At 39.0% G+C, this 17,317-nt stretch overlaps 1 protein-coding gene across 1 annotated transcript in view; it reads right to left on the bottom strand.

Annotated features, from left to right (window-relative positions):
- Positions 1–17,317, bottom strand: part of FAM53A (family with sequence similarity 53 member A) — a 70,043-nt gene that overhangs the window by 41,357 nt on the left and 11,369 nt on the right. Inside the window, exons 2-3 of the mRNA XM_059845355.1 lie at positions 7,905–8,149; positions 1,045–1,099 (exon numbers count right to left, since the gene is read on the bottom strand). Of these exons, the coding sequence (XP_059701338.1) occupies positions 1,045–1,099; positions 7,905–7,982 (133 nt within the window). The 5' untranslated portion in view covers positions 7,983–8,149. The remainder of the gene's footprint in view (positions 1–1,044; positions 1,100–7,904; positions 8,150–17,317) is intronic.

Here is a 17,317-nt window from a genome sequence, read left to right as displayed (position 1 = left end):
AGGGATTCTGCCAACCAGGCTCCTACACAGGCTGAAGTCTGCCCTCCAGAAGTTCCAGGTGGCAGTTCTCCTAATCCCTGCCTTCTTCCTTCTCCAAGGATCAAACACCCCAGGCAGCCTCCGATCACCACATCACCACCAGTCCTTCCCTGTTTAAAACCAGCAGGGTCTCTCCCCTGGCTGAGCTCACTCATCAGCTGCATCAGGGAGTTTTCTTCTACAAAGTCCAGGAACCTCCTGGACTGCTTCCTCTCTGCTGTATTGTATTTCCAGCAGACATCTGGTATGCTGAAGTCCCCCATGACAACAAGGACCAGCAATTGTGAGGCTTCTCCCAGCTGCTTGAAGAGTATTTTGTCTGCCTCTCTTCATCCTGGTTGGGTGGTCTATAACAGACTCCCACCAGGATACCTGCCTAGTTGGTAATGCTATTTAGACAAAGCACCATTTGAAACTTCTCACAAACCAAGATTCATGTTTTATGAGGAATCCCACTGAGCAAATAAAAGTCCTCCTTGCTCAGAGAAAACATAACATGCAAAACTTCAACTCCATGCCTTAATGCAGTACAAAGTTCACATATCAGTAACTGGAACTCTTTTTTTTGATAGATGAAACTTATTCTAATAGGAGAAAGGGGGAATGAAAGCAAATAACACTTCTATGAGGGCACTGGACCTCATCTTCTGGTTTGCATCATGCTGGATGGTCTGTGTGGCAAAGAATATAATAAGGTGTACAAAGATTTCTAGTAGTTGAGGAATCTGAAGATGTTTAACATGAAAAACAGCTTTAGTGTGCTTCTGCACACCAAGGCAGATATTGAACAACAAAAAAAAGTATTACATGGGCTTTTTACTATGCAAAGCAGATCACAAGTACAAAACTAACAACCAGCTATTCCCAGTATTGTTCAAAGACCAGCTTAAACCAGCAGGCTCTACAGCAGCATGCTCCATCCCCCTCACCTTATTTACAAAAGAAAGGCTGCTTGCTATACCAATTACCTCAGTAAAACACAGCTAAGGTTTCTGAAGAACTTACCATTGATTTCGAAAGGGAACAAGCTGCCACTTTTGTTCAGCTTCTCAGATGAGTACTGAAATCAATCAGAAAAAAAAAAGTTTTAACTGTGGAAAGAGTCAGCATTCAATTCAAGGAAAGTGCATGCAGTTTTTAGTTTTCCTAATGTGCAGTTAACAATGCCTTTAAAAGATGGGGTTTTCCAATGTAACCTGAAGAAATTCCTGAACAGCTGATCTTTACAAATAAGCCTCTGGCACCTAATTATTTGTAATGTTTTCTGATATATTGCTAAATATCAAACTGTTTCAAGAGTTACAACATTAGCCCATGCGAATAAACTGGAAAATGAAGAGTGATAATTCATCCTTAATGAAAGAGCTTTGATCCAATTCTCATTTCAGCTGAGAGGAAATTACAATCTGGCAGTTGGGTTTCCATTTTCAATCTTAAGGCTAGAAGGCAAAACACTTCATCTTCAACTAAGGGACAGGAATAGCTTTATCTAAATTAAATGTACAAGGGTCTTGAAGTTCACCACCATGACACTGTTCCAATCAGACTTTATTAGTATTTTACATTTTCTTATAATCAATGCAGTGAATTTTTTTTTTTTGTACTTCTTTAAAGTAGGAAAGATATTTTTCAATGGCTTTTCTATCATCAAAACATCTTTAGCAGACTGACTGCTTTTTAAATCTCAGCTTATTGGTGGAAAACAACATATCAGCCAGGCTTAAAACAAGGTCTGTGTGTAAAGGCCTTCAATTAAGCCTCATCAGTAGCATCTACACAGTAAAACAAGCTTGTAACTAATTTACCTAAAAATATTACTAAAAAGGAATTCTTAATGGTCTAGATTTCTCAGACAAAGCACAGAGCCTGCAAATCCAGCCTGCTATAAAGGAGCTATAAATAAGTGGCTCGTAGCTCCATCAAGCCAAGGGTCATTATTCACTCCCCCACAACCACCTCAGGATGGAGAGGAAGATTGCTTTAAAAAACAGCAACACACTTTATGTGAACATTGTTCTTTCTGTATAGCCAAAGAAGATAGCATTGTACATACACTTCCTTTCCAGATACAAAGTCAATTTTTAAACAAACATCCTTGGGCTACAAAGCCTTTTGTTTTTTCTGTACAGCAGCACATAGTGCTAGTGACAACTTTATATCCTTGAGCCCCACAGAGACAAACACTGAGCTATGGTAATATTCCCTTGGTGTTATTGTTTCACAGGTAGGAAATAACAGAACAGATTAAAAGATAAGACAGCAATGAGATTTTTAATCTTATTTTTTTATCAGCATCTGCATATGAGACAACCCATTTCATTTTTACTTTGTAAATGCATCAGTAGATGCATTTATAACCTCCTTCTAAAGAAGCTACTCTGAGTAAACAGCAGAACCCCAAGTTTAAATCTCCATTGGATCTGCTGCTAATAAGTCAAATTCAAACCATTTGAAGTCTGCAACTTGCCAGTTCCATAGAACTCACATTTAAAAAGCCAGTATACATCATTTACTTTATTCAGGTACCAGCTTCATGTGAAACACAGGAGCACATTAAGCAACAGCAGTTACATTTCAGCTGTCCCTGAAGGGGAAATGGACAAATCAGAGACTTAACAATAAGGTCTTCCAACAAATTCTCCCTTTCTGTCATTCCCAGATAAAAGGCAATACCAACCTATTCAACTATCAGAGAGTAGCTACAGAAAATGTGTTTTCATAACAAAATTGTGTCAAAAAGTCTTACAGCTGATTTATCCTGAGCCAGATGAAAAGAGTAACAAGATGAGTTAATATGGGCATAATAGTTAGGGATGTTTAAAAGACTATTTATTCATAGAGGATATTCAATACCCATAAGGAAAAGAACCTCAAGGACAATCCTACATGGCAGATAATTGTTAGTTTTTAGAGTTTTCAGCCAAATGCATCTTTCAAAACATTCTCTTCATGAATGTCCAAGTTATTTGATTACCTATACTTTTACCACCTTAAAAAACCTTTCCCATCAGTTAGAGACTGCACTTTATTTTTGACAACTGCAGAGCACTGAAACCATTTGTCAGGGGGACCATGGAAAAAGCAAGATCACACAGACTATCTGTCCTCCAGAGAACTGCAATGTTCTCTTAACTCAGACAGTAACCTTGTCCTTCCAGCTATTTCTGACCAGGCTCTGGAGAAGTCAGTGCTCAGTTCCATGACAAAGCAGATGTATCTCCTCTGCAACTTGGGATCTTTTGCACAGAATCCTGCTAAGTCACAAAAAATTCTTTGCTAGTTCTTCAGAGATTCAGACCAAAAACTCTAAGAACATGACATGTGACATCACATGCTGAAAGGAGAGTAAGCTGCACTACCTCCAGCAAAAGCTCAAGGCACTGAAAAAAGGGTTGAGTGACTAAGAGGACAGTAAGTAACAAATCTCCTTTACAATATATGCTTGGCTTTCTATAACTGAAACAAAAATACTTGGAAACAGTGTCTGCTGGTGTATTTTAACCGCGTCTGGAAGGCCAAACTTGAGAAGACCATGTCAGGCTGTAAAGTTTTATAGGAGGGAGGATTTTTTTTATCTATACAGCACATGGCACAAGTCCCACTAGATATTACTGTAACAGGGCACTGAACCAGTTTATCAGCTCTCCTGGGCTGGCCACACTCTTCCCTCCCCCACTCATTCCCTTTGTGCTAGGAGCTACCTGAAGCTTCCTCAATTAATACTTTATTTTGTGATTATAAGCTTGAAAAGAGCTTGCAATTGCTGAGAACCTTGACAGGGAAGTCTGCTACCCTCCGTGTGAAGGAAATTTTCCTTAGAATAAGGCCAAATTATTCAACAAGGTTACTTTCATGAAGAGGAAACACATCCATCTTGCAACTACTGCTTTTTGAATAGATGTTAAAACATCCACAGAGATCTCGTGTCTCTGGAGAATTTATTAGGGAAATAATGGCATATTTTAAGATAGACACATAAAACAATGAAACTACAAGTTTCACCTGAGGTTAGAATTGTATGCTTCGTGCCAAGAAGTGGATCTACTTTGAAATGCTTGTTCATAAATAGAATTTCTTTTGTGCAGCTGAAGAGACTGTGTCCAAAATGAAAGGAAAGGTGTGGTACAGCATTTAGGACAGTGCTGCAAGTTTCAGGTGGTTTTCTGAACCTTAACAGCTGTTCTTTCATTAAAATACTCACTCAAAAAGACACCTAGTCTGAACTGAGTAAGTGGAAGGGCTGTGCAAGTGAGGCTGACAACGAATTATAATATTATAATTTACATCACTAATTTTAAGTGTTCTTTGCTAGCAGAAACCAACTGTAACAAAAATAATTCTGGCTAGTCTTCTACACTCCAATGTACTGTATTAAGGACTTCACAGCCTGTGCTATCCCTCCTCATTATACTCAGAATGACAACTTCATCTTCATACTTTTAAAATTAATGGCTTTAATTTCAAGGCCTTTTTTTTCCAGTTTCCAAGTATATTTGAGTTCCTCCAATTTATCAGCATCCTTTCCAAACCACAGGGAGGCCACTGTTTATCATTCAAATACTAATTTAACCACCACCATACAGATGTGACTCAGTCTGAATAGGCCATGCCAGACCCCTGTTTCTCTACCAAATATCCTCCAAATATGACTGGATATGAAATAGTGAGGAGGAACACTTGGACCTTTTCTCAGGATGCAAAGAAGTGTTTAAGTCAAGTAGTGGCTTTTCCTCTGAGGAAGAGAGTTTATTCTACATTTTTCAACATAAATAAGCCTCAAAAATTAAAAATAATGAGACCCCACATGCCTGGAAGAGGTTTTACAGTAAAACCTGTTCCTTTCACAAATCCTGGACTGGCAGTGCTCATGTTTCCTTCTTACTACCACACCTTGAAGTCTTACAGCTCACATACTGTTACTTCACAAACCAACATGAGGTTCTATAGAGCAATATGAAAAATGTACAAGTTTAGTCAGAATACAGACAAATCCAAGACTTTTGAGTTCTATGAAAGTTCTGAGAGTTCAAGGGACTAGGGACCAACTATTTGATTTAGTGCTGCTGTCAACTCATGAAGGCCACCATGTGCTCGCAGAACTTCTCACCTCTTTTGTGAGGTAGAGTCGAGCACAACCAGGGACACTACCTTGTGAGCTACAGCACCCAAACTGAGGAAAAAAGCTTGGGACAAGCTTCCTGCTTCTACAGCAAGTCACTCAGTCATTTTTCTGAAGGCAGGTGCAGGACAAGGCTGTACAACATCACTGAGCATGCACTGGCTGAATTACACCAGCTTGGAAAATTAGCATGCCATTTAACAGAGCAGTAAAAAGCTGCAGCCAGTATTTTACAACATAAAAGAGAGGTACTTGGTCACCACACAGCTTACACAAATGAAAAAGTGTACTCTGTCCTATACATGTTGTCTTTGTGCCCAGTTCGGCTGCACAGAACACAGCTTTGAAAGAGCCATTCTTTCTTCTTTATAACCCTCATTCATGAGCTGTATAACAGAATAGCTTTTCCCCAGCTATTTTATCTACTTGTGCCCAGACACTTGTGCAGATGCACAGTAAAAGGTATCACAAAACTGATAAGGTTTAACTACATTAACCCAGGCAAGAAAAGTTGGTCTTAATCCTCAATCAGCTCACAATGAGGTTCACCACATGGTGTCACAGAACTTTGTGCCAGCACAAGTAACAAAGGTGCAGCCAAGATCACTTCAGAATTGCTCCAAACTGCTGCTGCTATTAGAAAAAACTACAGCATTAACCTGAACTTCTTGCCAAAAAGCCTAAATGTGCTGGCAGTGATAGCAGGCCGATAACAGACTATCACCAGCAGTCTCTTAGTGACACTTAGCAATTGCCTTCACCAGTGGAAAAAGCACACTTTTTATCATCTTAGGGTCACATTTTAGCCAGGAACTCATTATTTGCTTCCATGAATCCTTTTTAGTAGGGAGCAACCTACTTGCACACTTTTATTCACACTTGCTTCTCTATTTCCACACCTCACTATGCAATTTCCACACTTTTTCAGGGTGCCATTGTGTACAAACAGAACCTGTCCTGTCCTCAGAACCTATTTTCTGTAAGAACTAAAGCACTTACAAAACCAATTACTTGACAGATAAAAGGAGGAGAGGAACAGGAGAAGGCTGAGGACAAAACAACTGATGAGACATCATGTGCCATTTTCCGCTCTACTTGTTCTTTTTCATGCTTTATTATAAGTCCAGATAAGGAGAGGAATAAAAAACAACTAACCCACAACACATTACAGCATGCCAACACACTCCTGTACAGACTCCACACAGTGTAAAAGCAGCAACACACCCTTCTCTGCTATTAGAGGTCTGTGGTCCAAAACTTTCAGTGACTTTTGGAAAAAGACTGGAAAGGGGCTGCTACATGTTTGTCACTAAACACTGATACTGGCTGTAAGTCATTATTGGCTCACAATTAGGTCCCAGAGTTTAGTTACAAATGATGACTTTGCCAGATCACAGATAGAGCAGATTCTCCTACAAACTGCATGGCTCAAACCAGACAAAATAGATGCAAGCTAAGTACGCACTTCTCCTGAGAGTTAACATCATTTCAACACCTTAAATCTGCCTTTCAAGAATAGCACGTATTTAAGGGGCAGGTGAAATAAAAGTAAAATCAATTACTGGAAGAACTCTAAATGGACCTGCTACAGTTTTGAAAATAGAAGTGCTTGATTAATGTCTACTGTTACATATCCTTACTGGACAAGGAACTGCATCCATGAGAATTGCAGGTGCTTGTGCACAAATTTCACCACATTCAAGGTATGATTCATCTGCTTTGGGCTCTTGAAATCAATAAGGAAGCAGTTCAGTTGTTTAAGTAAGTTACAACACAGAATTTAAAAGTAACTGACATACTTCAGGTCCAATGTTTGATTATTTTAAAAAGTAACAAGACTAGAGTTGAGCAACACCTTGATATTTAGTTAAGTTCTTTTGTGTCCCACTGGAACATTGAAGTTTGACTTACAGAAGGGTGCCACTGTAATTAAAAGTCAGTAAAACAAAATTAGTGCATTCCATACAGAACATGGTTTCAGGGTTCTCAGGTAGACACCCAGAAGTGACAAGAGACTGTTTTGCATTACTCATTCTGGAGGAGCTATTCCATTCAAGAGAGATGTGAAGAGAATAGATTCCTTCATACCTAAATTGCATATTTGAACCACACAATGCACCCAGAGATTAAAACAGCAAGAATAACACCATAAACTACAAAATTTTTCATAGCACCAGGCATCTGAGACACTGAAAAAGCCAGGATCCACTCTACCAGGAACAACAACAGTCTGGTAGTAACCTGATTTTAGTTTAACTGTATTTACTTGATGATCTGTTTTCCTTCTGCCCAGTGCTGATAGTTACCTACATGGCAGTCAAGGACTTTTATAAGTAAATACTCTCATCAGATATAAAGCTATCAAGCACCTGGTCTGTATGGGGTGAAGTACACGTATTTTTATGGGTTGAAGTTTTCATTTTGCTAGTAAAAAAGGAATCCTGAGAAGCTTGGATACTCCTTTTCAGTCATCAGAACACTATTTCATCAAGAGAACGGGCTTTCTGCTTTTTAAAATGAAGTAGCAAGGTTAAAAAGATCATGAAAGTAAAAAAGCATCACTTCAAAAATGGACTAAACACTGAAGATCCACTTTTCCTTCCCATTACAACTCTCACCCAGCCTTGTAAACCAGTCCTAACATAAATTGCAAATCAGCTAGAATTCAGCTATCTTAAATTTGTTATCCAGTTGTGAGTTACTTGGCATTTCACATTTATTTCATGTTGTTTTGGTAGATCCTTACCAGATTAATATTGTATGTTTTACAGGTCAGATCATCCAAGCTCTGGTTCTGCAGCTTTTCTGTTATTAGTGTTACCATGGTAGTTGTTCCTTTTCCACTGCTCACACAAGTGTTGGAGGCTCTTCAGTCTCTTCTTTCAATACTCATGAGCCATTTCTGTTTTGGTCTAGAATCTTGAGATTTATGCTTCCATCTTACTGCCAAAGTTTATTTCCAAATGCTGTCAGTGTATCATGTCTGGTTTCCTGAAATATTGGATTAGAAAAAGGGGTAAAGTCAGAAAAAATTCTTGCATATATAATAATTAGCATTGTAATAACACAACTCTTATTTGGACTATTCCCTCATGCAAATAAATAATTTTGTGACCAATGCTGATGGCCTGGCACTGCAGATTACACATCTCTACTCAAATACTCCTATTTGAGATTTCACTGACTAAAATATCAGAAAGGAGATGAGAGTCTAATGTGCAGATCAGAGTATACTATTTGGCTGTTTCCTGCTACTGAACTGCTTCTACCTAGGAGTTTAATCCAAGGCAGAGGGAAAGCTTTCCCTCATTAAACTACTGAAGCCTAAGCCAGGTATATTGGAACAGCACATGACACAGGCACTTACCCACCAAACTGTTCTGCATGTTTAACACTGCTTGGCATGTTAAAGCATTCTACTGTGTTTTTTCATCACTAATCCCCTCTTAAAAAGAAAATGAAGCAGTGGGGAACAAACACTATACCCACTTCCCAAACCCTCAGCTACTTTCAATATCTTGCCCTGTGTTTTTTTCAGCTTTTTCTTTAAAGGTTACATAATTGTTACCTGTCAGCAAACACCAGATCTGATAACCAGGACAGACTCCCATAGACACAAAAGTATCACAGACAACAGCTTTGATATCTTTATTCTGTGAGCAGTCATCTAAATCAAAAGGTTCATCAGCTACCTCTTTTAATCTTAAAAACCCTCTACATATTTTCTCTCTCTAGTGACCTGTATTAACCATTCTTGATGATTTAAGCTGGCCAAGCATGTTCAGGGACCACTTATGGAATATAAAGTGAGAAGAGATCTTCTTAGAGGTATTTCCAAATTTAAACATGAGGCTTTGGTAGGAATACTGATGCTACTAGGACTGTAAGTTTACTTACATTTTGCAATTTTAACATCTACAATTTAAAAAAAGGCAAAAAATTATTTTCAAATAACATTTCCATAAAATATTGCCTCTTCTACACTACTAATTAGCTGTTTAAATAACCAGTAGTAGCAAGGAAAAAAAGCAACTTGAGGCTATGAGTCAAGTTAAACCCACTTAAAACCAAGATATTAATATTAGTAATGGTGATGCTAGACTATCTTTTAAACCTGTTGCCTTTAAGTACATCTTGAAATATGATTTTCATATGCTAACCATGCACTATTTCACCTTCACAGCATCTGCTACACACCACCCTCCCTCAGCCTGAGAGCTATCCCAGAAATGTAACTTCTAACCAACTTTTGGCCTTGTTCCTATACCTATCTATATTTTTTTTTTTTTTTGCTCCAAGATAGAATGCTTAGAAATGCTCTTTCACCACAAATAATGACTATCCAGATAGCTGGAAATTCACCTGGTCTGTTTTTACTTCATGTGTTCTATCTTTCAGGAAAGCACACAACTTGAAAAATTTACATCTTGTTCTGAAACTACACCAGGTCAAATATTTAAAAACCCTCAAGTTCACACACTCACTGGTAAAGGTGGCACCTACACTGTTCAATGTGAGCAGTCAAAGCAAAGTGTGGCTCATAAAATACTGAAGCCAAGTTTGAGGGCAAGCATGTGAACACAGCAGTATCTAGAGCAGCACAATCAAACATTGCTGTGCCTCTTTTAAACCTGGTGGAGTTTAAAGTAAATCTGGACACCCAGAATAGAAGTCTGAAGAGCTTCATAACTGGTGCAAAGACTTTCAGATCCATGTTAGGGATGAATGGTTCCACTAGTAAGAGACTACTATTAAGAACCAATGAAAAGTTCAGCACGTGTTTAGTTACTTCTATTAGGAAGGGCCATAGAAGAATGTGTGGGTTTTCATTTCCCTCAAGGAAAAAAAATCAAAATCCAATAAAACTACCAAAGATGGGAGAAAAACTGATCTGTAATCAGTCAATTATATTTTGCTCAGAACTTCAAATGTTTCACTGCAATTTTATGTCAGCTTAATACAAGCTAAAATAAGGAGAGACTAGACAGAATGACATTAGACTTTAGTTAATGAACCAACTGAATCCAAGGATAAAGGGAAAGCAAATAATCACAGAAGCATAGCGCTTTCAGAATCATGCTGAATTGTAGTTATCCACATTCATAAATCCTACTAGCTACTGAAATGAATATTTGGACACTGCAATCATTCAGGCCCTTTCTGACAGCATGGGACCCAATCAGCTCTGAAACACAGGCAATGTGGAAACCCCCCCAAAAAGTTTCATTTTAGCAGCTCACACTTACAATAAATTTTCAAATGGAGACATGCTCCACTGAAAAAGTTTTTATTTTTTTTAAGTATGGGGGAGGGATGAAAAAGTGCTGTTAGCCCAAAAAGCCTTCAGCTATCTGCTCCCCATCACAAGTAAATTCCATTTCTCAATATGAAGCACAATGCTGATAGCAGGGGTTGTAGTTCACATTAGAAGCACACTTCACAAGTGAATTCCCTTCTCACCCTTCTTAAATGTGCTTGATCAGTACATTGGTATTAACTGTTTTTCACTAAAAATCTGTTCTTACTGGGCACTCCTTGCCAAGGATGACACAACAAATGTTTCAAGTGGTCAAAATGTCACCAACACACTCCTACCACTGAAATGTCACCATCACACTCCCACCACTGAAAGCCATTCTAGGTTGCAGTTTGATGTACCTCAGCTGCCATCACAACTGCCAACACATTCTCTTCTCTGGCTATTTGTGGCCCACAGCAGAGTGCCAGCACAAGTGTTTCTGTTCATCACAGAGAACTAGATCAAGGAATTTTTATAGCTGGATGAAACCAAAACACTTCCTTTTGTTTCTGGGAAATGCTGTTTCCCCCGCCTCGTTTACCACAAACTGGACACAAATGCTTGTGTGGGAGCATTGTGGCATGCTGACACTGCTTATCCAAGTACCTGCCCAACCACAGTGTCAGAAAGAAAAGAAACTCCCCACACAAAAAAGCCAGTTGACATCAGCATTTCCTACACTGAAGCACACAGATTCTTCTTTAATTAGAAATTAGATACCTTGCATGGTTTGAACACGTTTTGCTCCTATCTTCCTTTCCCAATTTGACTGGTCAAACTTACCAGGTCAAAGGGATCTGAAATCCTCCCTGCAGCCTCAGCACCTTCACTCAGTGACCAAACTCCTGGTTCACTCTGGTTGAGCTATGTAAACTCTACAAGGAATTGTTTCCCCCATCTTTGCTAATTAATACTGGCTGCCAGGAGACAAGAGATTCTTCAGAATGACTTGACTCAGCTGTGGTCATTTTAAATCTTTGTTATCTATAAGTTTTTTGTCCCTCAGTACCTCCTAGAGGGAAGCTCCTCACTTAATTTTCCTATTTTTTAGGGTTTAGTTTATTTCAAGACTCTCTGCTATGGTATGCATTTAATGGATCCACAGAGAGAGCAGAGCTAGCTGTTTACTTTATATACTTTTTCCACCATGCTATTTTTCTAGAGCTGGTTAAAGGCAGCCAACTTTCTTTTTCAGTCTCTCCTTATTGTACTCTTTATGCTTATCAGGCTGAATCCCTCTCAAACTGCTCAGCACTTCACAGTAATTGCATTTTCAGTAATATGAACCATTTGACCATCCCTGTTAGGGCAACAAGGATGCTGCTGAATTTACATGTTTTCAGCTGCCTCATGGCAGAGATCTTTGCACAATCCAGTCCTGCCCCAGCCTCCAGAGAGCCTGGAAGCCCAGCCCACAGGTGACACACCTCTGCTGTCACCACATCTCCACAGGCAGCAGCAGAGCCAGGGGCTGCCAGTTCAAACAGGAACATCCTCCAAGCCTTGAGCTGATAACAATAGGCCTTGGAGCTCCAAGCTGGATGGAGTCCTACAAGATTATGGCCATCTTTCCCTGAACACCCCATCCTTTGTGGAGCCTGATTAGTTAGGACTGTGAGCAAGCTGAGACCTCCAAGATAAACACACACAACAAAAGATGTTTCTCAGTCTCTGTCCTGGGAGAGACTTTATCTTCCTACGATCTCCTTGAGCTGGGGGGCAGAGGTGAGAGGTGGGGAGGAATAGAAGATCTTTTTGTTGTTGTTGAAAGGCAGACTAATCAAAAGGAATAAACAGAATATAAAAATCAAACTCCAAATGCAAGCCAAAGCTAACATTCCTCAAAGCTGGAGAATGAGCTGTGATGGAATCGGTATCACCACTGTCTCTGATTTAAAGTTCTTTTCTATTCATTCTTAAGACTGAGAAAGGTAAAGATTCATTATTATATCTCTATAGTACTACTAAAGGAGAGAGGGTTTATTTCTTTAAAGTTTATCTACAAGTAGTAATGACTTGTAAAATCTCTGCCAAAATTAACAGTGGAGATAGAACAGAAGTGCTCATGTCACAAATTCTGCATCTTCTCAGTGACATCACTAGTGTCTTTTTTGGGGAAGATTACTAAAAATACAGATTATCCAACCTCCCAGTCAATTAAAGGATGTCAGAAGCTCATTCAGTTTGACAAGCTACTTTCAAAGAGATGAAGAGTCCTGATGAAGAACACAAAGCCAACCCAAAAAAAAAATCTCTCCTTGGCTCTAAGAAAGCAAGGCAGCCAGACTCATTTCCAACCCACTCCTCCTCCTCTGCATCCTGCAGGACAAAATGTTCCAGCAACAGCTCATCTCAATGGGAAAATTTACATTTGTTTGAAACACTTCTAACAACTTCTTCTCTGTTTCTGGAAGTTCTATCTTGGACAAAGAAGAAGAGATCACAAGATTTTTAGATTTCCTCATAACACAAATGTAGGTGTTTCTTGGTGATCACTCTTCCATTCTTTTTCTGCCTATGGCATTAAAATGACCTGTGAGAACACAGAGGGTTGGCTCCCTCTGTGACTTCACATTATTTCCCACTCTTTGCTCTGAGTGCTGCATGGAACCTTTACTACCAACAATCCCATACGTGCACTTAGCTTGCTCCCAGCAGAAGAAAAGGATTAGCTGGAGTCAAAATTCCAATTCGGATAAGCAGGTCCTTTAAAATATTATCTCTGCTTCAGCCAGCCAAAGGAGCTAATCACTGCAGCAGTACTAACTCCAGATCTAGATGATCTTGCTACTAGACTCCAGATGAAAGGTGATGTGATTTTTTGCCTCCTGGCACTTTCTGAAGCACTTCAGAATTGAAACACCAGATAAAACTGATCAAGTTTTAACAGAGCATCATCTATCCCATCCCACTTATGCTTGAAGCAACACTAAGCTGGAAGACCAGCTTCTCAGAAACTGCTAAGCCAATGCTTTATGTCATCTGACAAAAAGCTACAAAGTATCTAAGTTTCCTGCAATGCAAAATTCCAACTTCCAAAAGGGGAGAGAATACTTTATTTCTAAAACTACATATTTACTACAGTGCTAAGAAGTTCATAGAGAGGCTAAGCATTCCTTACAACATAAGTCTATTAATAGTAACTTTTAGCCCAGAAAAGTTGTTGAGAGCAGACACTTAAAAGAGAATTATTTGGATTCTGTCCTTTCCAGCATTAATCTGTAGTGTGGTTATTCTGCAAGCCTTCCAAAATTCCACATCGAATTAAAAAAAAAAAAATCAGTTTTAATTAGAAAGTTTCCTGCAGCTGTAGTTATCAATCAACATTCTGGGGAACTGGTACTAAAAGAGGACACCTCCATTTCCAACATATTATACTTCAGGTGTCCTCTCAATGTCATTAATTAGCACTCCTTCATTTTCTGATGTTCATTACAAAGAGGTTTTTAACAGTGCATTAAAATAACAGTTTCTGACCAAAAAAGACAAAGAAAAGCAAGTTTATAATCCTGGTTTGTATTCTGTAGAAACTGTTTCACAACCACCTAAAAAATTCTGTTTAAGTTGTAGTTGTTCTCCCTGAAGGGTCCAGATATGACAAAGCCTTTACACCACACTCTACACATTCTAAAGCTCTGAACAAACCAAAGAACCCAGTTTGCAATTTAGAGTTTCTCTAAAAGGACTGAAGACAGATTTCATGAGTTACAGAACCTCTTCTCTTTCTCCATGCAGTGCTTTCATGAACCAGTTTTTTATTAGGAAACTTCAATATTATGAAGTGTTCAAGCTTGGATTCAGGTTGACACAACTCCAGCACAGAACACCAAGAAGGGACAAGAAAAATAGGCTAAAATATATTCTTTACATCAGCTTATGGCCACTGGAGACATATTTCAGAGAGTCCACAGGCTCTGGAAGCACAAGGAATATCAAGAGCTCAAAATTGTCTTCTGAAGAATAAACATCATTAACGTGCAAGGCAGGACTACAGATCACCACTCTGAGGTTAAAAATTAGGGTTTGGGTTGTTAATGCCTCCAGAGACAGAGGAGACTAAATATTAGGTCCACTTATGTCAAATGCAGAAAATCACTACTGAGCCCAGAATTTCATTGTTTTGACCCTAAAGCATCACTAAGACCAGCAGGTCATTGAGGCAGCTGAGACAAAATATAAACTGCTACTAAAATAAAGCTGCATCCTACACACACTCACTTCTACTCCACCTCCCACACTTCAGATCCAAGAGCTCCTATGAGAAGGAAGGGAAGCCTCAACCATCACCCACAGCCTCTGGACTCCACTTTACTTCAAAAAGATAGGTGATATGCTGGAAAGAAGTTAATGGTAATACTTTGGTATTACCTTTGATGGTATGTTTCCCATCCTTAGCTGTACAATTCACCCAGCTTGGCTAAGGAAGACATACAAAACAAAGACCTAAAATAATTTAATACATTTTGAATTAGAACCAAAATATTTTACATGATAAACTGTTGCCTGTAATAAATATACCCCCTTCTACTTCTCAAGTTACTGTCAGTAGTTTGGGTTTGGCTTTAAAACAAGATGAGAGTCACCTTCCAGAAAGGCAAAAGAAGGCTGGAGATAGGCAATGTTAAACCTTTGTCACAGTTTATAAAGTACACTTCTCAAAGTAAGAGAAGTGGTGAAGTAAGCTCAATAGACTTTTTTCAGGTCATACCTAATTAAAGAAGGGAATATATCACTACAGAAAACTAGGGCTAAGAACTCAACTCAGCCAGAGGTTGAAGCATTTTTTATTGGCAACTCATATCAGCAAGAAGTCAGTCTCTCAGGTTTAAACCAGTCTTTCAGACCTTATGAAGACCAAATACTCATATCACAGACAAGTCATCCTGCATCTTTTAGAGTATCTTTGTCAGACAGGACAACAGATGAGCTGTGCCTTGTGTCTGATGCTGTACAAAGATGCTGCTCCAAGATGCTTGTGTTACTTACGCTCTTTCCTAAAATAATCCACCACAATGACAAGGCAAGGATTTCATTAATTTTGCTGAAGATTATTTACATCTACTCTGTTTGGAGTTCCATTTGAATGAGCCATCAGTGCTGGCCCATGACCAGTCATCTCCCTGCAATGTGAGATTTGGCCTCTCTCTCCTCAGCCCTACTGCAGAAAGCCCAAAGGCTATGATGTGGTGTTGAGGAACAGAACTCTTGATCTACTGAGGCTTGAACACATGAACACCAAGCCCTTAGCTTTTGCTGTAATTAGGAACTAAATGAGCTAACAGTCATTATTTCAAGACTACACGACTCAAACCAAAAGCTATTGCCTGTTTCAGCAATTCAGAACAGAACCTAGTGGGCAATCTCCACCTTCTTACTGTAACATTCAGTGAATACTACTAAAAGCTCAAAGCTCAGGTCCTACACAAATTACTTTCACCTCCACATACTGCTTTTATAAATATGCCATTTAAAACCAATGGAAGTATTTACTTCATAGACTAAGCCTCCAGTAAGATACAAAATTCAGGCTCAAAGAGTAATTTATACTGAAAATACTAGTGTTTGGAGAAATCTGCCAGACTTTCACTAAAGCGAGTGATCCAGACTGTACAAGACCCATGAGACTTTTTTTTCTAAGGCTTCAAGAATGGAAAAAAATAGATCAAGTGGCCCTACTACAAGATAGTAGCTTTACTCTATCAGTTGGAAAAGCCAGAGGGAAAAAAAAATAATAATGAGTAGTATCACCTACTTTTGCTTAGTGTTTGCCCTGAAAACTGAGAAGTAAAACAAACATATGCGTACTTTAAAAATACCCAGGGCTGAAAAACACATAGCACTGACCCTTCACTTGTATGGCAGTGACAATGATTACCCCACACACATCCTGCTTCCCTGTGACAGAATGGAATAACACCAGCACTGAAGTACTGTTCTATTACCAAAGCCTATGGGCTTGGAGCTGAGGGATTATACAAATCTCTTCCATACATCCTGCTCCCAAAACACACACAGCTAATAAACCTCCTCCTGTTTGCCTTCAGGTTCATTCTGAGGAGTTTTAGACATCTGGTTGGCTTGTTTAAAACAAAAAGCCCAACTAGTAGGTTTGTTTTTATGATCCCAAGTGTGAAATGTTCTTGCTTGAGCCTCAGGCCAGGTGAAAAACACTTATGTTAAGATGCTACTTCATGGCATTTCAGGGATCTAATGAGCTATATAATCTGCACACAGGGAAGTCTCCCTTCATTAGCTTGCATACAAGTATGGAAATTAAAAATGAGGAACCTATGGTAGTCCAAATATTCTTCAGTAAATAGTACAGCTGGTGAACTGCAGATAGCACTAAATTTAGAACTCAAGTTCTGAGCAGTATTCTGTAAATATCCATACGTTTCAATGCTTACACCAACATGAAGCACATTTCTCCAAGCCTCACTGTACTTATTTTTCATAGTATGAGTAATATTTCCTTCTCATGACAAAGTATTATGCCCAATTTAGCAGCTTAAGAAAAGTGTGTCTTTGTCTCAAAATTGGAACTCTCCAGAAGATCTGAACTGTGCAACCATACTGAATGAGCATATGGATGTGTGTACCCTTATTTTAGCAGTTCACTGTTTACATATTTTCATATAAAACCCTAAAATATAAAGAAAGCAAATTACAGGAAGAGTTTACACAACAGTAAAAGTCTTGCAGGCTTGCATAAAACAGTTAAAGCTTGCTGCTACATTATCTGTGTGGAAAGAGCACGGAAATGCATTGAACAGACATGAAATATGGTGGGCAGCTGACAACCAAGTTCCATCTCATGGCCCAAACTTGTTCTCTATCATGGCTCACCATCTGCAATTTGT

This window comes from Haemorhous mexicanus, chromosome 4 (assembly GCF_027477595.1).
Source record: "Haemorhous mexicanus isolate bHaeMex1 chromosome 4, bHaeMex1.pri, whole genome shotgun sequence".
In the NCBI taxonomy this organism is placed as follows: Eukaryota; Metazoa; Chordata; class Aves; order Passeriformes; family Fringillidae; genus Haemorhous; species Haemorhous mexicanus.
Note: the sequence above shows the minus strand (reverse complement) of the source record. Positions and strands in the feature narration are given on the sequence as shown.